Source organism: Aspergillus melleus, assembly GCF_016097325.1.
Source record: "Aspergillus melleus strain CBS 546.65 chromosome Unknown contig1, whole genome shotgun sequence".
NCBI lineage: Eukaryota > Fungi > Ascomycota > Eurotiomycetes > Eurotiales > Aspergillaceae > Aspergillus > Aspergillus melleus.
In genome coordinates this window covers 3,466,047-3,485,081 of record NW_025763370.1, presented here as the reverse complement: position 1 = coordinate 3,485,081, position 19,035 = coordinate 3,466,047, and the positions used below count along the sequence as shown (strand labels likewise).

At 49.0% G+C, this 19,035-nt stretch overlaps 4 protein-coding genes across 4 annotated transcripts; 2 read left to right on the top strand and 2 right to left on the bottom strand.

The window, feature by feature from the left end:
- Positions 1 to 472: 472 nt before the first annotated feature.
- Positions 473 to 817, top strand: LDX57_001249 (uncharacterized protein; the record flags this gene model as incomplete). The annotated part of the gene is made up of 1 exon (XM_046082890.1): positions 473 to 817. One exon carries the CDS (start codon positions 473 to 475, stop codon positions 815 to 817), a length of 345 nt encoding a protein of 114 aa, XP_045938847.1.
- A 3,211-nt stretch (positions 818 to 4,028) lies between these two features.
- Positions 4,029 to 6,357, bottom strand: PFA5 (DHHC family palmitoyltransferase). The gene is made up of 5 exons (XM_046082889.1): positions 5,954 to 6,357; positions 5,387 to 5,888; positions 5,213 to 5,336; positions 5,122 to 5,162; positions 4,029 to 5,062 (listed from the first exon to the last, which is right to left on the bottom strand). The coding sequence occupies exons 1-5, from the start codon at positions 6,060 to 6,062 to the stop codon at positions 4,498 to 4,500; spliced, it is 1,341 nt and encodes a 446-aa protein (XP_045938846.1). The 5' UTR covers positions 6,063 to 6,357; the 3' UTR covers positions 4,029 to 4,497.
- Positions 6,358 to 8,660: 2,303 nt separating this feature from the next.
- On the top strand, positions 8,661 to 9,107 carry LDX57_001247 (uncharacterized protein; the record flags this gene model as incomplete). Its single annotated transcript, XM_046082888.1, has 1 exon — positions 8,661 to 9,107. The coding sequence occupies one exon, from the start codon at positions 8,661 to 8,663 to the stop codon at positions 9,105 to 9,107; it is 447 nt and encodes a 148-aa protein (XP_045938845.1).
- A 6,568-nt stretch (positions 9,108 to 15,675) lies between these two features.
- LDX57_001246 (uncharacterized protein) lies at positions 15,676 to 19,022 on the bottom strand (the record flags this gene model as incomplete). The annotated part of the gene is made up of 4 exons (XM_046082887.1): positions 15,676 to 15,875; positions 16,147 to 16,387; positions 16,442 to 17,178; positions 17,258 to 19,022. The coding sequence occupies 4 exons, from the start codon at positions 19,020 to 19,022 to the stop codon at positions 15,676 to 15,678; spliced, it is 2,943 nt and encodes a 980-aa protein (XP_045938844.1).
- Positions 19,023 to 19,035: the final 13 nt, after the last annotated feature.

Sequence of the window (19,035 nt, the reverse complement as noted above, 5' to 3'; positions counted from 1 at the left end):
AAAGATAGCGGTTTAAGAACTCCAGACCAGAAAAATTAGGAGACGAGACGGTGGATCTCAGGGGACACGAGAGGATAGAGGGGTCAAGAGGAACCGAGTCAGAGAAGAGATGATAGGAACGAAGCTTTAGAGGTCAGAGACTCTGATTGAGCATTGAAATCTTGATGGATGAAACTTGCAACTCCAACAACGGCTTTTCTCAGTGACGAAAGATCGCTGACAAAGAGCGGAGGAGAACAGAGTGGAAAGAGGCAATAATCAGCCCCTCCTGTCCAATGAGCAGTGCTGACTGGATACACGTCCGCCCCAGTAGGGCTCCGTCCATTTTAATTGCCCGAGTTGGTCGGCCGAAGGTTGGCAAGATGAGGTGGAAGGTGGAAGAGTGGATTGGTATAATGATAGCTGTCTGGTCGGTGGTAACCGTGGATGGCCTCCGTCTGGAAAGCAACCGTCTGGAGCCGTTCTCCGTTCCATGAAACCTACCCAGTATCCATTGAGGGTATCCACGCCCGAGATGAAAAAGAGAGAGAGGGAGACGGAGGGACGGAGAGACAAGATGCCGCCGCAACGCCCATCAGGTGACTCTCCGGTCACGCCCCGTCTCTTTTCTCTTCTCGTCCTTGTCTTTCCTCATCGCCGCAACTCAATCGCTTCGTCGCATCTCAACCATTCGGATGAATGCCACCCACACGAGCTTCTTTTTGGCTCGCAGTCCCAGCATCACGAGGCTCTCGGATTGCTTGGTCCTTCCTCTCGTTCGGGTCTAGCGTCTTGCTTCTGCCCAACGCTAACCAGGCAGTCCGTCTGCCACGGCTGACGGGCTTCCTGCAAACCGCGTCTGTCTCCACTGCTCTCCTCCACTTGATGCTAGTGGCCGCTTTGTAATGTTTGGTTCAATGATGTAGCTGTCGGCTTCATTCGCTTCACTCGCTAGTCGCTTCTCATAGCTTGCCTTCTCGTTCTTTCTTACTGGCCCGGACGCAGGCTGAGCTCCGGTTATCCAAGGCCCAAGGGGCAAAGCACCCGGTCTTTTGGATCCACTCTCGGCGTCTGGGTGAGATTTTTGGAACAATGTCGGTGGGGGATGTGGAATCTGAGACCATGACATCATCCAATCCCATTGAAGGTGTACACTCGGCATTCTCCCGGTGGGTTGGACTGGGACCATCATCCATCTCGAGTAAAATTAAGGAACCCGCATGCCACCAGTGGGGTTGGGGATCTTCTAGAAGCGCCCCCTAGGAACTGTAAAGGCATGGTCGTATGCAGACACCCGTCAAAAGCCGTCGATCTATCTAGCTACGACACTGACATTCTACCCAGATTCATTGTTCGAAGGGAGATAGATTGGTTCTCTGTGGTTCTTTCTCAAGGAACCCGGGAATGGGGCTCTGGCCCCGAGATCAACTGGGATTTGGTAGGAATTATTTGCCTCGCCCGATGCATACACCGAGGGCAATCGGGCACACTTCGCCCCATTGCCAGACATCTGATTGGTAGTGGAGAACAGTTGCCCCATTTCATTCTCCTTCCAGAATGATAGACAAAACATTCTCGGGCCCTAGAGGTTGCCTTGAAACAAAGATCGACGATGTTGGATCTCGAAGGCCCCTTGCGTCTCTCGTCACCCCACCTTGTCTGCATCGCTCATGCGACTCTGGTCGTCGTGCATTACACCTGGTGTGAAGAGGGGTTGCGGGATTTTTCTCTTAACTTAACCCTCCGCCATGGGCAAAAGATCTCATCTTCTAGCCGAGATGATCTGGTATGTTGCTCATCTCCGAGACGCTAAGTGCAATCAAGGGACATTGCTCAGCAGGACTCCTGTGTCATCTTGAGCAATCTTGAATTAACATAGAATCTCCGTGAAACGCCCTAGAGGGGCACTTCGGAAGTTACAATCGTCACTAGCATGTGTGATGCGACGGTAAGGACTACTGAAAGCTGTGCTGATGATACAGACTTTGTTGCAAGGGAGAGAGCCGAGTTTGGTGCCTGCAGCATCATGAGCATACGATTCTCTGTGACTAGTCGGCAATTTCAATTTCATTTCCGAATTTCGGGGTTCTTGGAATGGTTAATCGATGATGGAAACAAAATTTTGTTCCTGAACCATTCAAGTTGCATTTTATCACGCCATGGCTTCTCTCCCGGAAATACTTTCGTCATAAACCACGAGTCTAGCGAACGATTCGATCAGTGACAAAAGGCACAGCCCGGTTGGCCTTAGGGCTCACTCACACCGGGCAACGGGCATTTTGCTGCACATGCGGAGTACACGTGCAAAGAATGATTCATACTTGAGCATACGATTTCCAACACTGGGGATAAATCGGCCACTGCCACGAATGCAAAGAAACCCTTTACCCCTGGCTTAGCTTATACTTTATCTCGGGACAGGCCAATATTGTGCGTCACCCTCAAGCCATGGCTTTTTGCAGCAAAACTCTTTTTGACTCGATGGTATCATACATTATTGGCCAGGTGAGTCCTGGCTTAGCCACAGTAACAACGAAGCTGCTACACATCTAGGGCTTTCCCCCGTCTGATACGAACTTGGGCAACTCGCATCACCAGTGTGCCATGGTAAGGGCAAAATGGGTAGCAGATTCTCGTTATGTGTGCCCTTCCACGCCCATGGTGAAATCGTTCCGGGGCACATAGGGGAGAAATTCTCTTCTTCTCGCAACGCTAGAATATAAAACGTTTCCAATTGAGCTGATTCCCTCCAGGTTTTACCATTCATCAATCTAGTTGATTATTCTCTAGTCTGAGCGGATCAACGAGTGTATCTACAATTGGATAAACCTGAATCCTGCTTCATACAATTTGAACACATCCTTCATTTGAAACTCTCCACTCTTAGACCTACCGGGCCGTACTAAACTTCCCGAGCATTTGACACTCCACGAATCTCCGTCATTTATCTGTCGTCAGAGCGCCCTATTCAAGCCCTCGCTATGTCTCAGATCTCGCAAATATCCACCCAGGTCTCGCAGGACTCGGCTCGGCCCTCAGTGGCCGGTTGGTGGGTTTGCTGCGCATGCAAGAATGAAAACAATCCCGCCCTGAGCGCAGGGAGGTGCACGGTCTGCAACCACGGACAATGCCCGTCTTGTAAGGTGTTGAGATGAGCAGTGTCCACACAGACTTTATTTTGTCCGCCATTGGATATTTGACTCGAAACTTGTCTCTAATACCTCCGTTATATACCCCTCATGTTCTTCGATCTTTCTTCCGTTGTCTCAAGTGTGGGGACATTCTATTCCTACATTCACCCTTTTCCTATATTCGTTCTAATCTTTGATGTTTGTTTCCTCTGTCTCTTTCCCCGAGTACGCCTTGGATTGTCTCCGATAGAGTTGTTCGCTGTCTTCTACTGTGTCTTGATATCATGGTTCATCAACTTCTTGCTCATGGGTTCTGGCTAGAGAGTATACTTCGACATGACTTGGATGTTTATTTTCATGTTGGCTTATGTATTCATGATCTGCTTGCTTGTCTATCTTATGCTTTTTGTCTCTTGATGTTTCTTTTTCTTTCCCTGTATCATTATCATCTCATTTCGGGTTGTCCTTGTTTCTGTCGCTGTCGTGCTACCCTGATCTTAATGTTTCATTCTGTGTTTTTATCTTTTCGCGTTCCTTTCTGTAGACTTTCCATCTCATTTGGTTTATTCCTGTTTTCTGTCCTCCATTTCTGAAATCACCGATACTACTTTTGCTAAGAGCCGAACATAGACATGTGTTCCTCTCTACCCAAGTTTACCTCAAATCTATCAAGTCTCAACAGACACACGAGCAAATTCATCTAGATAACAAAAGTCGGGACACTGCAACCCGCTTATACATAACCCTAGACTCTAGGGCATTTTCAATACGATACTTCCTACGGCGTTTCAGACCAGCAAGACGCCTGAACGCCATCAGTAGCCGGCTGAGATTTGGTTTCTTGGCTGGAGAAATACTGGCCACATGCTCTAGAAATGCGCATAAGGTTTATTCGGGCTCTGGTCATCTGCCATACCTAGAAGGATAAGTCGGCTGTAGTACCGGGCAAGGATATCAATGTCTTCTAAATAGGTGACTAGATTGCACAGAAACTGTATCGATATCAAGTTTTAAAGGATGGTTAAACTGCAAGATATATCTACAACTAATTGCATCTCGAATGAGTCTAGCAGAGACATAGCCTTGTAACTGAAGATTATTTATCTATTAACTTCCAACCAGGGGTAATGTAGCCTAACTATGCTATGACTAAGATTCTCATTGGTGAATAGCAGATCAACCAAACTCCTAAAAGAAGTATCCAAGAATGAGGGAAATAAGATGGAATAGAACAAAAGCCGAAGAAGCCCCAAAAAATGCAATTGATCTTGCATGAGGAATAGACCAAGTGAGATGGTGGGATGATGTTTCGATGGGATGAGGAGGACTTTCCAATGGGTCTTTCCTAGATAGAGAATGCGAGAAAGGAAACTATAGGTAGTGATGATCAATCCCGACGTCTATGTTTTCGTCGTTTTCGTTTATGTTTCGATGATCTGTGATCTCCTAGCTCGTCCTCGGTCTCGACGGAGGAGTCGAGGCCCGCGTCCTGTTTGAGCCTCGAGACCACAGGTCCAAATGCAAAGGTGCTCTCTTGGTTCGTGTGATCCGCACATGGGCTGTGCTTGAGGGGAAGCATCCAGTCGAACAGCGAGTAGCCCATGATCTGTTGAAGGTTCTTGATGGGACTGCCTAGGTCGAAGGGATTGTCGCCCGGTTGGGTCTGGAGAATGGCGAATACGTGCTGCTCTGCAGGTGGCTGATAGTGTTGGTATTCTGCGCCGAATTCGGCATGAGGAGGTATGGATGGGAGAGGGTAGGTGATAGTGCGAAATGTCGGAGCCCATTGCGTCTCCGGATGAAGTTTTGCCAGGACGTGATTGGGCACGCGGATGGCTAGTGTCCAGACGACTGATTGACGATTGATATTCTCGATTGTGGAGAGGTTGAACATGCCCAGTTGTAAGGAGCTTAAGGTCATACCAAAAGTGAATAATCCAAAAAGACCGCTCCTATGGCCCATTAGCAGCGATGCATAGATATAGTGTATGACCGCCCTGGAATAACTTACAATCCAATACCAACGGCCCAATGGGGATTGACGGAGCCACTCTATACCTCAGATTAGTACAAATGCAGGAAGCAAGAAGAGCCAAACTCACGTCTCGTTTTATCTCGGCGACAAAGTACGCGCATACGATTAAACAAAATAGGCAAAAAACCATCGTATAAAAGACGAATTGAATGAAGAATTTGAACGATGTTTCAGAAACAACACCTCCGACCCTGGAGATTGTCAGCCTTGATTCGCCTCTTAACTGACCGACACGACTCACCATGGACAAAAGTGGTCCATCTTCCGGACACACCGGTCCACCTCGCGGCAATGATGCGCACGATCTGGTTTATAATGGCAACACGTAGAGCAATATAGGGGCCGCCCATCCGGCTGGCAGACGAAAACATCTTTTCTGTAAAAGTTTTCCAGTCCCGCTAGGTCTATCTGGAACGCAGGGTTTCCAGCGTTATACTCCAGTCCCTGCTCGACGTCGGCGCCGGCACCTTCGGATTTCTCGGATTGTCTCGATTGCTCATGACTCTGTCTCCGTCTGTGGCTACTTCGCCGACGGCTATGCGGTCGTTCGGGGCCTTGCGACGTCGGTGCGGGTGGAGAGTTCCGAGGCAGTAACCCGGGGTTCCAGATGACGTTATACAGAAGTCGAATGTATGTCGCGACGACCGGAAAGAGAAGCACGTAGTAGATCACAATGATGGCGATACCAGCACCAGTTCGAGGGCGACGATCATACTTCGGGAGAGGATGGAGAAGGTAGTCGACTGGAAATGACGAGCTTGACTTAGAAAGGGGACGGAGAAAAGGAGGGCAGGTCAGGGAGACTCACTGCATAGGGGTTTGGTGATAGCATAGGAAGCATAGATCACAGCGCCTAGCAAGACCACGGGGATAACTCTAGCTACTGCTAAATTCACGCGCCGGTCCGGGCGCGCCATGAGATAGAGGTCGGAGGAGACTTTGCGCCTATCTCCGCATTGAGGGGGTCAGTGGGAAACGATCAGCTGACGGAGGTCCCAACCGCATCCATATTAGTTAAAGCGAGTAGTTATGCTGAGGGACCGGGACGAAAGACTAGAGCATTGGGCCCAGATCTAGATGATGATGTCTGCCTGGAACGAGGTGACGACGATGAGGCAACGATGTTGCAGTCAAACTAGGAACGTGACGGGCCCGACAAACAGGGCAAACCAGACAAACCCCGGGGGATGACGTACGGCACGTGACGGCGGTCCGAGGATCTCCGTTGGTTTCTTTTGCTCGCTTTCTCTCCATGTCTCGGATTTCTCGATGCGCTCTCCAAACATCTGCGAGAAGGATCTCGTCGGGATCGAAGCCAACGTGGCATTCGCGAACCCCAAGGCAACCATGTCCATTCCGAGACCTTGACGAGGATATTTTTGGTGCCTTCTCCATTGGGAATTACTCGATCAGTCGCTACTCGCTACTAGTTATGGCCGATGATGTCGAACTATATTTTTGTTTTTTATCTTCTCTGATTATTTTGTGGTTGTCCTGAACCCCTCCCTGATAGTGCAGGATGCCATGCCCTGCCCCTTAGCTTAGGATGCACTCCCCTGTCGAATTCCACGACATCAGCACGAGGATGACGGCTTTAGCTTCAGCGATCCGTATTTTCCCCTTTCCGGAGCTCTGGCGAAATTGCCTAGTCGCACTTGACAACGAGTCGAATGGGTCTGCTGGATTAGGCGAACTTCGAAGACGGAATTTGGTTGGTACTGGGGTCATCAAGCGACCCGGACGCAGCTGAAGACTCAAGCGGCCCCCAACCGCGAATACTGTCTTTAATTAGAATGAAACAACTTTATACCGTCAAGCTACTGAGTGTAATGTTCCCGCCCCGGGAGGGCCAGGACACGAGGGGCCCTGGGTCTAACGGCCTGTCAGGTCCGCGGAATGGGTACCGGAATGGAATGCTGAAACTGTCTCAAAATAAAATCGCGATCGAGTAAAAAGGACGAACGAGGAATGTCGGGGAGGAAAGTGATATGAGATGGTACCGAGTGTGATGATCGGGTCAGAGACCGGGCGATAAAAATATCGGGATAAAAATAAAGTCGGTCGCACAATCCCGCGTATTGAAGCCCTTCAGGGACAGAAAGAACGAGAAGAAGAGTTTGGTCATGTTGGTGGTAGGCGCCGTTGGTGATGGTGACAAGCATGTCGGCGCTTACCTGGGCTGATTAATCTCTCAGTAGGATTATGTATGATGATGATGACGATAATGAGTGGTTTTTGATTAGTATTATTTTGCCTGCGATCTCTACACAGTAGTGGGCAGAAAGGATAGAACGGCAGAGTGGAAAGTAGAAACAAAGCAAACTACGTCAAGGACTCGAACAGTCATCGAAGAGCCGCAAGGACAGGTGACCGAGTGAGGGTGCAGGCAGCAACAGGGATGCCTGCTTAGTCGTATTCTCGCAGACCGACAGAACGTCTAAGAAAATGACGACCGCACTGCCAAAACGAGGACGAAGTAACGGTCAGAAGCAGAAGGTTTTCAAAAGTTCCAACGGGTTCAAGGGGGCCTAGTAATCAGGTATCAGCTGCCATCGTTGCCTGGAAGCCTGGAAAAAATGGAATGGTTTGACTTGAGTGGAGAGAAAGAAGGAAGTCGTACGGAGTCCGTTGTAGTCGCTCCATTCGTTTAGGCGTTCTTACCAGGCAGGGTCGGTAATCTTTTTTCTTTTTCCTTTTCCCTGGAAAAATAAATTAAATAATAATCAAACAAAATTGAATAAAATAATAAACAACGGGGCAGATCTGACAACAGGGGATTTTTGATTTTATTTTTCTTTTTTAATTTTTAATTCAATCTATTTTCTTTTTTATTCGTTTAATTTAAACAAAGGGAATAATCAATAGTAGGTGGTAAGGGCAAAAGGGCGGAACCAAAGGGCATCCTGGGCCCGAAACGAGCGTCCAAGCCTTGTCAAACCCGCCAGTCCAGAGACCCATACAACGGCCTTGAGTCAACCTGAGTGCATGATCTAGCGGTGATACCACTAACACGCAGCAGCAATATGATTCAGAGGCCCGTACTATGGGGAGCGCCGGACGATCTAGACGACCAATTTTGGACCCCCCAGGGCCAGGGCAATAGCCCGCCAAGCCAGAGGTATGATCTACTTCCAAACCGCCCCGTCGCTCGCTGAAGAGAGATCACCTCAAAGGATGACTATGATTTAGATGGTTTAGCCCGATTGGGGCAACAGGGCTTTTGCCTGATTCTTAAGCCACACTGCCCTTGTGAGGGTGCCTTGGCTCTGATTCATACTTGCTACAATGCCTTCTTTATAAAGGCCTCAGGATGACACCTTTTTGAGATTCATCCAGACAACAACAACAATCTTGACTCTTTGACTCCTTGACTACCTTGACTACCTTGACTCTACGTCAGTATACATCTTCTCTGACTCTTTGTGACTTTGTTATACAACTTCCCTCGACTTGTCAACATTTCCACCCTGGACCTTGATCTATCTTGCACTTCTAGAACTTCTTCAACTACAAGCATGTCTTCTCACTGGAACTGCGAATCTTGCAACTACGGCCCTCACAGCGTCGAGCTTCACAAATCTTGCATGCGCTGCGGATCTCCTCGCACCTCGACCATGTCCGAGGAAACCCACTCGCACCACGGTCTACACATGTGCAGCGCCATGTCTCCGTATCCCGCTCCGGTACAGAGCCACGAGCTCTCCTCCAGCCCATTGAAGGGCTCAGCACCGGTCATCATGCACGGTTCTTCCCTCCGACAGCCTTCGTTATTCGGCGGAGAGGTGATTGACCGTCCGACTTCCAACCTGGCCAACTACGGCATCGAGGGTGCCAAAACGTACAACCAGACCTACATGTACATCTGCTGTCAATGCAATGACGGCCCGAAGATCTACAACGTTCAACCACGCTGTGTGATGTGCCAGCACGTTGTTTGCTCCGGCTGCCAGCACGTGAAATGATTTCGAGGTGAGAAGCTTCGGACGGGTTCCTTGGTACGAGCCAAAGCTAATCTTAACTTCAGTCACTACTTCTATTTTTGCGACATTGTTGAATACTGTTTTCCTTTTCCCTTTTTCTTTTTTTCAGCGGAATCATTATGAGCATGACTGGATACATGTAACGGACGGATACGGGCAAGGGGAGTCTTGGTTCCATATTTCTCTTATTTTTCTTTTGCCTTCTCTTCTCTTTATTGTGGTTTCAATTTTTGCATGGCAAGGGAACACTATAGACATTCGGGATCATTGGGTTGTTGTGCTTTGTTCTGTTTTTTTCTTTTCTTTTTTTTATTTTTTTTCCTTCCTGTGGTTTAGATGGGGCGGCTGCAGGACCATCAGTGAGCTGGTTTCCTGCTTAGTCTTGCAGCCGCGCAGAGTGCCTTGGAGTTTAGATTATGGGCCGTGGGGCCGGGCATTTTTCTCTTCCTTTTCCTTTTATGTTCTGATTGTTCTATTATTATGATTTGCGAATAGCACGTGATTGACTTTCTCATTGACTTTGCTCTTCTTTGTACCCGCTAACAGAATGAGACATATTGAATAAACCTCCCATTGAATGGCATTCTTACTCTGATACCTACTGCAGTAGGTACCTGGTAGTTACAGCCTTGTTGCCTGGGCGCGCGTAACGAGCAGTAATGAACGATACCGGGGCCGACCCACGCCAGGCCACATGGTTGCTACGCTAGTCCTGATCGGTCTCTTATGTACTTCTCATGGAGTCGGTCATCTTCTCCATTACCAATGATTATCGATACCGCCCTTCGAAGTCCGAATATCTCAACGTCTACTCATCTAGAGACATCTAGAAATCCCACCTCGATTAATAATGGTCGTGCAACATTAATAATGGCCTGGGTTGGACGGGAGGGATCACCCGCTCACTAGGTGATTATTTTTATCATCGTCACTTCTGCTTGCCGGTGCCAGCTCCAGTCCCAGCGATGGATTGCATCAGATCCGGCACCTGGTCACCCCTTCCTAAGATGATCAGGACCAGGACCAGGACCAGGACCAGGACTAGGAGTATCGCATCCGATTGTCCCACTGACCAGTAGGATAATTCCAAGCCCCGTCAACCTGTCGAGACTAGGCCGACTAGCGCCACGCCTAGCAGATTACAACACGTGCGTCGATCACCAACGAAGACGAACAATTGCAGTGCACTGAGCCCCTCCAGAACGGACGGACTCGGGATCCGTTTGCCCTGCCCCATTCCTTCCCTTCCCCTCCTCCTCCTCCTCCTCCTCCCCCCCGAACGGACGCTGGACCTGTAAGATTGCACGGCGCCCGCGAGCCGCAAAGTCTTGGTCTTGCCCATGCTCGAATCGCGACTCGACGTCCCGGGCGTGTCAGACAGGAAACTGCAGATCATGCAAGCCACGCCTTTCTGACCATCACCGCTGTTTTCCCCGGCTACTTAGGGTTGATTGCATACTGCGACCGGGGAGAAAGAGCGGTCGGTTGTCGCTTCCATGCTTTCTTACTTTACTAGTTGCTGTAACCCCCCCCCTTCCCATCTTTCTTTTTCACTTCCTGCTTCCTTCTTATCACCGGCTTCTCCGCATCTCAGCTCCGATGGACAGGACCGGACCTGCAAGTGGGAGACGGGATGAATACGATCGGTGGGTTTGATATGCAGGAGAGGCTGTGTTTGAGAACGGGGAGGGGTCATGGATTGGGATAATTTTGCGAATTGAGAGAGAGAGTGGGGGGGGGGGGGGGGGGGTAGGACAATGTTCTAGAATTACGAGCACTCTTCCATCTCCTTCGTAGTTAGTTAGGAATAGTGGGATAGTGTACTGGTAGTTGAGAGTTGCAGGGCAAACCGCGATAATTACCGAAACGGGAAAGGCGGGATTATAGCCCCCCCGGCACGATAGCACAGCCCTTGACTAAGCCCGCCCAGCTGGAGATGGGAAATTTAGAAACTTGGGGGCAGAAAGTATCGGCCATCAGACCATGTTTTTGTTTTGCATTTTATGATTTTATCATTTTACTCAGTTAGCTAGTCGCTAGTCCACGGAGTTATCCTGGTCGACCCCTACTTCGTGCCTCGAATTCCAGCCGGCTGGTGGTGGGAGTTCCGAGAGACTGGCGTCAAATCCGAGGCTGCGAACCTTGCATACTACCTAGTCAGGTACTTAAGGTACATGTACCGTATAGCATCACATCGTCCATTGTTTTTGACTTTCCAGCTGGCTATAATTAAACAATGATTATCGGAGGGATGAATTGGATTGAATGGACTGCAAGCGGGCCCACTCTCGCACCTTTCACCCTCTACTTCCCAAATCTAACGGGCAACGGCTGAGCTGACGGTCCACCCGCTCGAGCGCATCGTTTACCTCGATTCTCCATAGTCCCGTCTAGCACGGAGCGGTAACCGTGGTCCGGTCGATGATGCCGTTCAAATCGAAGGAACTAGTCGCTGGCTCGCCCCGACGGGACCCTATTCTTCCTGATTCTTTGATTTCGAGAATGGAAATAGTGTTTCGCAAGGCGGACTCCTTGATCACTTGACTTGGTGGAACCTGGAACTACTCCGTACACCGAATGAGATAAAATAGAAATAGAAATCAATGGCTCAATCAATCCGATCAACAGGTCTCCTGCATATACTCAGCACGAACGAACGAGATGATTTCGTCCTTGTTCTGTCTTGTCATTCGTCGGGCAGTGTCACTTCCCATACATGCACTAAATTCTCGGACCCTCGACCCGAACACATGGGCTGCTGATGTCCGGAACTAGGGACCCCTGGACAAATCATTCAACCTCGAGGTAGAAACGGACATGGACTATGGGACGGAGTTGTCGCGGAGTTACGATTCCTGTTGCTCAACTGGCAAAGACTCAGCAACTTCGCAGGCAGGCTGTGAGGGAATGATGTCATGCGCATTCTGAAACCCCCTTTACTGATCCTTCCACGGAGTAGTCATACTGATATTCTCCCTAATTCCTAACGGCTTTAAAGTAATCTCCCCGATAGAAAAAAAAAAAAAAAAAAAAAAAAAAAAACCGAGCGTCATCTATCTGGAAACTCCGGTTTATTCTCCGTAACTACTCGGTGCCAGACCTGACAAAACGACATACATCCAGACGCAGGGGGGGCGGGAGGTAGTTTCTGACCCTAACTGATGCAGGTGGTAGAATTCTTCTAGATGATTATTTTCACCCCCCTCCTTCCCCTGAAATATGAATCCCAAGCTTGCTGAGGCTGGGTAACTATCCCAGAGGCCACGCGGTCGAATATGCATGCATGGTCAGACAATCCAGGGGGGGGGGGGGGGGGGGGTTGAAATTGGGAAATTGGGAAATTGGGGAATTGCGAAGGAACCGAATGGTCCTGGTCATTGCCACGTGCCGAGAGTCTCAGTCCTAGATTTGTGGCTTGTTCTTTGTTTCTTCTAGACTCCCCCCTTTCTTCTCTTGAGGATTAGTATTACTGGATTACTCTGAGGTTCCCGGCGTATGACCAGTTGTCTTATTTGATCCTGCATGGTGTAACGAGAAGAAACTTACAATGGATACTTAGTTTCTACGTCGCACGGATAACCGACTCAACCGTCGCAAACGGTCCAAACGGACATCCCGTACGCAGAAATCTAAAACTGAAATCTAAAATCTAAATATATCAATGTCTGTACTCCGTCGTCTGCGCTCTGCTGGGGACAAAGTTCAGAGTTCTGACCAACAAAATCATTTCTTATCTATTTTCTGACCTTTCGGACTGCAGTTCCTCTCCATCCGGCCTGCTCCATAACACTGCCGTAGTGTAGGGGCTTGAGGCCGTAAGGCTCCCCTCGCCTTTCAGCTGTTAATGTCGTTTATGGTTGTTTAGCGTTGCTCGATGAATCCATCCCGACCGTCCCGCGCTGTCCGTGATCGCCGGTTTTTTCCCCGGTTGTTTCAGCTTGATGCTGAGACGACCTATCTTGATTTTCTTCGATTATTTCACGCTGTCATTTGGAAACAGACGCTATCCCTAGACTTGGACCTCGACCTATGTAGAACTAAACTAGACGCTCCCCACAATTCAGCTGCTGATCATGTTTCATTTCCTCCTTTTTTTTTTTTTTTTTTTTTTTTCTTTTGCTCCCTTTTTCTGTTTCTCTTCCACTGTCGTTCCATGATCGATCGGCATGGTAGTTTCTTGTGGTCTGTTTCATTTCTTGACGTTGGACTCCGTACACCGTACTCCGTCCGTTCTCTGCTTACTGTACAAGTGTACATGTAGTTGACCACCTTCCCGATCTATCCAAACGGGTCTTCCATCTTTGCTCCTTTTCTTCCAGGGTTTTTTTTTTATTAGTATGTACTCTTTTTTTTTTTTTTTTTTTTTTTTTTTGTTCATTCTCACTGACTGATTGGCGGAGGGTTTTATGAGACCGTTGACTTCACGGGCCAATAATTGGTACATACTCATGTACTCCAGTGTTGCTTACTACGTAATATATCTTCCTACCGACTTGACGTAATCAACTATCCATCAAACTTCTTCGTAAAACCTACCTATAAGCAATTATCTATTTCTTACCACTAACAACACCACCAACCTTAACTATTACTCAAGATATTTGAACAACTCACTTCGAAACGGCAACGCCGGTGCCTGAGTCAGACGGTCATGCGACCTCGATGACTCAATCGAGTCAACCAAAGTATGCGTGTATGGAGTAGGTACATACTAACCTGCATACATAGTGAATCGTAAATACAAGGCTAGGAAGGCAGGTAGGTACCTTGGTAGGTAGACAGGTTCACAGCGAAATCTCCATACCTCAGCTATCTGGTACCTGAACCTACAGTAGTAACTAAGTGACTAGTCAACTAACTACCAATTCCGAATGAGTCAAACAAAAGACAACCTACACCTACACCTATCATGTCTTATCTTGGCTTGGCCTGACCTGCCTACTTACTTCTCTTTTGACTGCCCGCACCCTGCACTGCCTCTTTTACCTACCTACCTACCTACCTGCATTCAATGGCTCATTCCAATGCAAGAAGGAAGGAGAAAAAGAAACGGAGCGATAGGAAAGGCGTCCTTAGTCTTGGTCTTGCTTGGTCTTGGGAGAAATGGGCCCTATCCACCTTGAACGGCCCTAATTGTGGAGTATTTCTATTTACATATTTGTTATGATCATTCTTTGTCTTTGAGAATCATTGTTTGTGTTGTGTTGGTTGGGTCTGTTGGTTGGGTTGGTTTATCTATGCGCAGTGCAGTGCCTACCTACAGTACCTACCTATGGACCTCTTCTACATACCAACCTACCTAAGGCTAACTACCTCCAGCTAACTCACCAACCATGGTGTATTGGTTATCAGCCACCGGTTGTCGGGCAAAAGCTGCTAGGTAAGGTTTGCTAACCAAACGAAGGAGTTGGCGGGCAGACTGAGGCTCAGTCTGCCCCCCCTTCCAACTTCCCCGCCCCAAGGGTTCTAGGTTCTAGGTTCAATGGTTCCTCTACCCTGTGGAGGTGCAACTTCACCCCTCACTCACCCTCACCCCGCCCGGGCGTTGGGCGAATTGGAAAGGCCCCGCTAAACGCCCGTCTGCGCCTTGGGGCCTTCTCCGTACGGCTGCCATCTTAGACGCCTGGCGCCCCGTAGGGTCCCGTGCTGGGGTCGCTAAGCATCCATTCTAGCGGGTGTTTTCGGAGTTAGTAGTGTGGATGCATACAGTGTGGAGAGTATGTGAATGGACACCACTGGGTGTATATGCATATGTAATTGAAGGATGCTCGGTTCAGAAAAGTATACTATGAGAATGGGTAAAAGTGTTGAGAAAAGTGCTATCGCTATGTACTCCTAGAAATTCAAACGCCCGGCTGTACAGTCGTATTTGTCCACTGATTCATTCTTCTTTCTTATTTTCTTGTTCTTTTTCTTTTTCTTTTTCTTTCTTCCGACAGATCAATGAACGCGTCATTTCAGCCGGGAAAACACCTCCGACGAACCAGAGACCGTTGGTCTCTGTCCTGACGTTCTCAGGACCATCCATGGTCAAGCTCTGTTGTCGAAGTCCAGAAGATCCACTTACGCCCACCTTCGAAGGAAGATGGGTGAGGGTCGGGAAGAGGAAACGGAACTATCACGCCTTCTCCTGCCAACGCTGTGCGCTTTCCTTTGTCGGTTCTTTTAAACCAAGTAGCGATAAATCCACCAAGTAGAATGGCAATGCCCACTGGGTCAGACCAAAAGAAGATCATGAGCTTCCGTAAGTATCAGAAAGCGGCTTCCTAATGTGAATGAAAAAAAAAATGAAACGAAGAGAATGAAGCTCTCTGACAAAGCAGAGAACAGGCGAAATGCGGGTATCAAAAAAGATGTAGTGAGAAACAAGGAAGAATGTAAAATATATATGGCACTGCCATGGCCAGTCCCAAAAGATAGATGACCGTGCAGCTCGATAGGCCCGGCACAATTATGTGCTCCGCTGACTCTTGAATCGGCAGCTCACCTTGATCAATGAAAAGGCAGCCCTTTTCTGTTAGGACAGTGAAGGATGGCGGTCCAAGGTTTGTTACAAGGGCAAGATTCGTGAAGGGTCCTGTAGGAAGCGTCTACGGTATGCGGCAATCTCGGTGGCCACAGTATTGAAGTCTTTCACCTTATCGCGCCGCATGTCGTTGATGATTTGTTTCAGTCCAGCGATATAGTGGTCTTTTTCTTCGGGAGTTTTGCCTTCGCGGAGGGAGCCCATCTGGACCAAGATTTTGTCATCTATCCAGGTTAATAATCCTGTGCGTCAGCATCCGAACACAGCACAGAATCTCGGGTGAAAAGGAGGGAGGATCCGGGGGAAGTGTGGTAGTCATTGGAGCAAAGAAAAGGAATGGATCGGAAGAGTCAGGGCGAGGGTAGGAGAAAGAGCCAGTAATGCTCAAACAGAATTCGCAACGCAATGAGAAGGGGTCAGATCTGGTAGATGTCGGGAAAGCTAGATGGCAGATGGAAAGGTGTTGAATGTAGCTTGCTCAAATCGTCGACGCACCGCTAAGAGTCATGTCCCGAAAATGCTGGAATTCACAAGATCGGTCGTTGCAGACACCCCCTGCGGCCTCGAAAGGACAAAGATATTTCATAGGGTCAATATTGTGGCTGTAAGTTAAAGAACGGAAGCCTTGTGTAATATCACCGCAGTAGTTGGGGTGATAACGATAGGCGTTGAAATGCTTCAACGGACTGTCATACGGTGAAAATTTACGTTGTGGAACCTCGGCCCCTCGCATATTCTAGTAAGGTTGTCAGCGTCAAACCCTCCTCAGTTGATACAAGGACTATCGCACATCCAGTAGCCCAACTTGAATATTTTCCCTGGGCGGCTCAACATCCGCTTCCTGCACTTTTGCAGTTAGCGGCTCACCAGCTTGGTTCGTCTGATCCACTGTGGGCATAGAAGCCTCACTAGGTTCTATCGGGCCGGGAGGAGGTGGGCTGAAAGGGGGCGAATAGACAGAGTTAGCAGGGCTTGCGGTCGTTTCGGGCTCTGGCGGTTCGTATCCATCCGAACTCGAAGAATCGCTGGAATCATCTTCCTTCATTTCTTCGTCCGATTCAGAAGCCACGCTGCTTCGACCGTCTGTGTTTGCGACTGGTGAGCCTTCGGCCGGCGAATGCTGAGTGTTGGCGCTCGGTAGATTTGCCTCTTGGTCATGGGGCTCACTAGCAGCATTTGCAATAGGTTCTGAGATAGGTTCTGGGCCCTCGGGTTCATCTTCGTCGATAGACATGGAATCTTCGCTGTCACTATCCGTCGACTCATCCATAGCGGACCCTTCTGACTCAGATGAAGACATAGCAGATGATTCGTGGTTGGAATCAACTTTGTTTTGCGATTGGACCGGTACGTTTGGCACGGTAACTTCATTGGATGCTGACCGAGTCGACAGAGTTTGGTCAGGGTGGTCATGATTGTCAGACTTGTCAGATAATTGATCAACGCTGTTCTTTTCGTAGTTGGAATCCCCAATAGTGGCGGTTTCGATAGCTGGCGGGCCATTTGCCTCGGACGCGGTTGGCAAAACTATGTAGAATGAAATTAGCACGGAACAGATGCACTTCAGGGTGCGCCAACAGAAAGTGTTGCGTATAAAAGAGCCTACCTTCAACTGTGGTTTTGTTCTCTTTATCGGTCTTCAATCTGAGCAAGGCTGCATCGACCTCGTCCATCGTGAGACCATTCAATTCCAGGTTGATGTTTTTCAACTCTTCCTGGAGCTGCTGCCGCCCTTCTTTACCCCTCGAAATCTCGAGCAACACTTTTCCTTCTTCAGTCTTCAAATCCGCTAGTCTATTTTCAGACTTTTGGATTTCAGCATCCAGCGCGGGGACGCCGGACTCGATCTCCTTTTTCCGTAAAATTCTGGATTTCATGGTTTCGAAGTATGCGATATCCGCGGCAGGTGGAGAACCTTGCCTGGAAGAATGTCCGTTCTGGGTGGCAGGAGGGCCGGCAAGCTCCGCCTCCAGGTTTGCAGAATCAATATTGCAATTCTCAGTGTCGAGTGCAGCAGAGGGCTCGGGAGGCGTTGGTAACGGTAGCTCTACTGAACGAGGAGATTGGGTACGGCTAACGGTAAGTTTTGCCTTCTTTCGTTGCTCAAGCTCGGCAATACGTCGATGCATCGCCTGTATCTCCAGGTTTTTTCTTCGTAGATGGTCCTGGTCGCTGCCCCTTGAATTCGGCTGAGGGGTGGAAAACGCTTGGCTGGATAATGGCCGTGATGGGAGAGATTCTAATGCTCGCAGTGACGTTTCCGGGGCTGTTGAGCCATTATCTCGAGAAACGTAACCAGTGGAAGTCTCAATATCCATGCTGTCCTCGTCATCCTCGTTGTCATCATAAAACTCATCGTCGCTGATATCGATGATGAGCCTTTCTTCTGGAGCGGGTTGGTGCGCTCCATTGGCGATGTAGATAGGTTCATCAAAGTCAGATGCACGGGGGCGTTTACGCTGATTTGCGCGAAGCTGTGGTGTGGAATCGATCACAAGACCTTGAACAGGAGTCACATACGCATCTGGCGACTGATCTTCTTTTGAATCAGTCATGAACAGTCCAGGAATACGAGCAGAGCTATCAGACTCAGGGTCTGGAGGTCGCTCAGGGAGAGAGTGCTGAATTGCAGCGGTCTCATCGACTGTATCCGAATTCTGACTTCCACCATTCGAACGTCCGTGATCTAGCGATTTTGAATCCGACTGGGACTTTTGTTGGTTTCTCATGAGGCCCTGTTTTTTGAGCTGCTCAATGCGCTGCCTAGCGAGCTCCGTCTGTGCCTTGTTCTTCTCTTTCGCCCGTACCTCTTTTTCTTTCGGCGCTTCTAGCGATGCCGTATCTGTATGTGGTTCGCGTCCTTGCGTGGGGGTTTCCTTTGGCTCGTCGGCTTGCGGGGACTCAGGAGCCCCAGACGCTTTGGCGGCCTTTGCGGCAAGCATACGCGCAATTACTTCTTTTCTTTCCATGGGCTTGACTGTGTCCTTCAATGGCGCTGGAACGGGCGGTGTGCCGTTCTGCACATGCGGAAGGGTTTGCGCAGAAACTTTCTCAGATGCTGCTTCTTGGGCCTCTCGACCGGTATTTTCCGGCATAATTGATCCCATCGTCGGAGCCGCGTCCGGTTGCGGAGAAGAGATTTTGATCCCAACGTCTTCGTAAAGCTGTTTGAGAATATGTGGGTTGATTCCTTCTCCGATGAGTTCATTGTAGCGGATATTATGAGGAGCCAATCCAAGCAGGGCACCTTGCGCCTGAATTCGAAGTTGTGCTGGCGACTTGGAAGGGTGTTTCTCGTTCGAGGTTTCAGTAGCCAATTTAGGCGCAATTGCGGGCTCGACGTCCATTCCGTCCAACGCTTCGATATTCATGGAAACTGGGGGG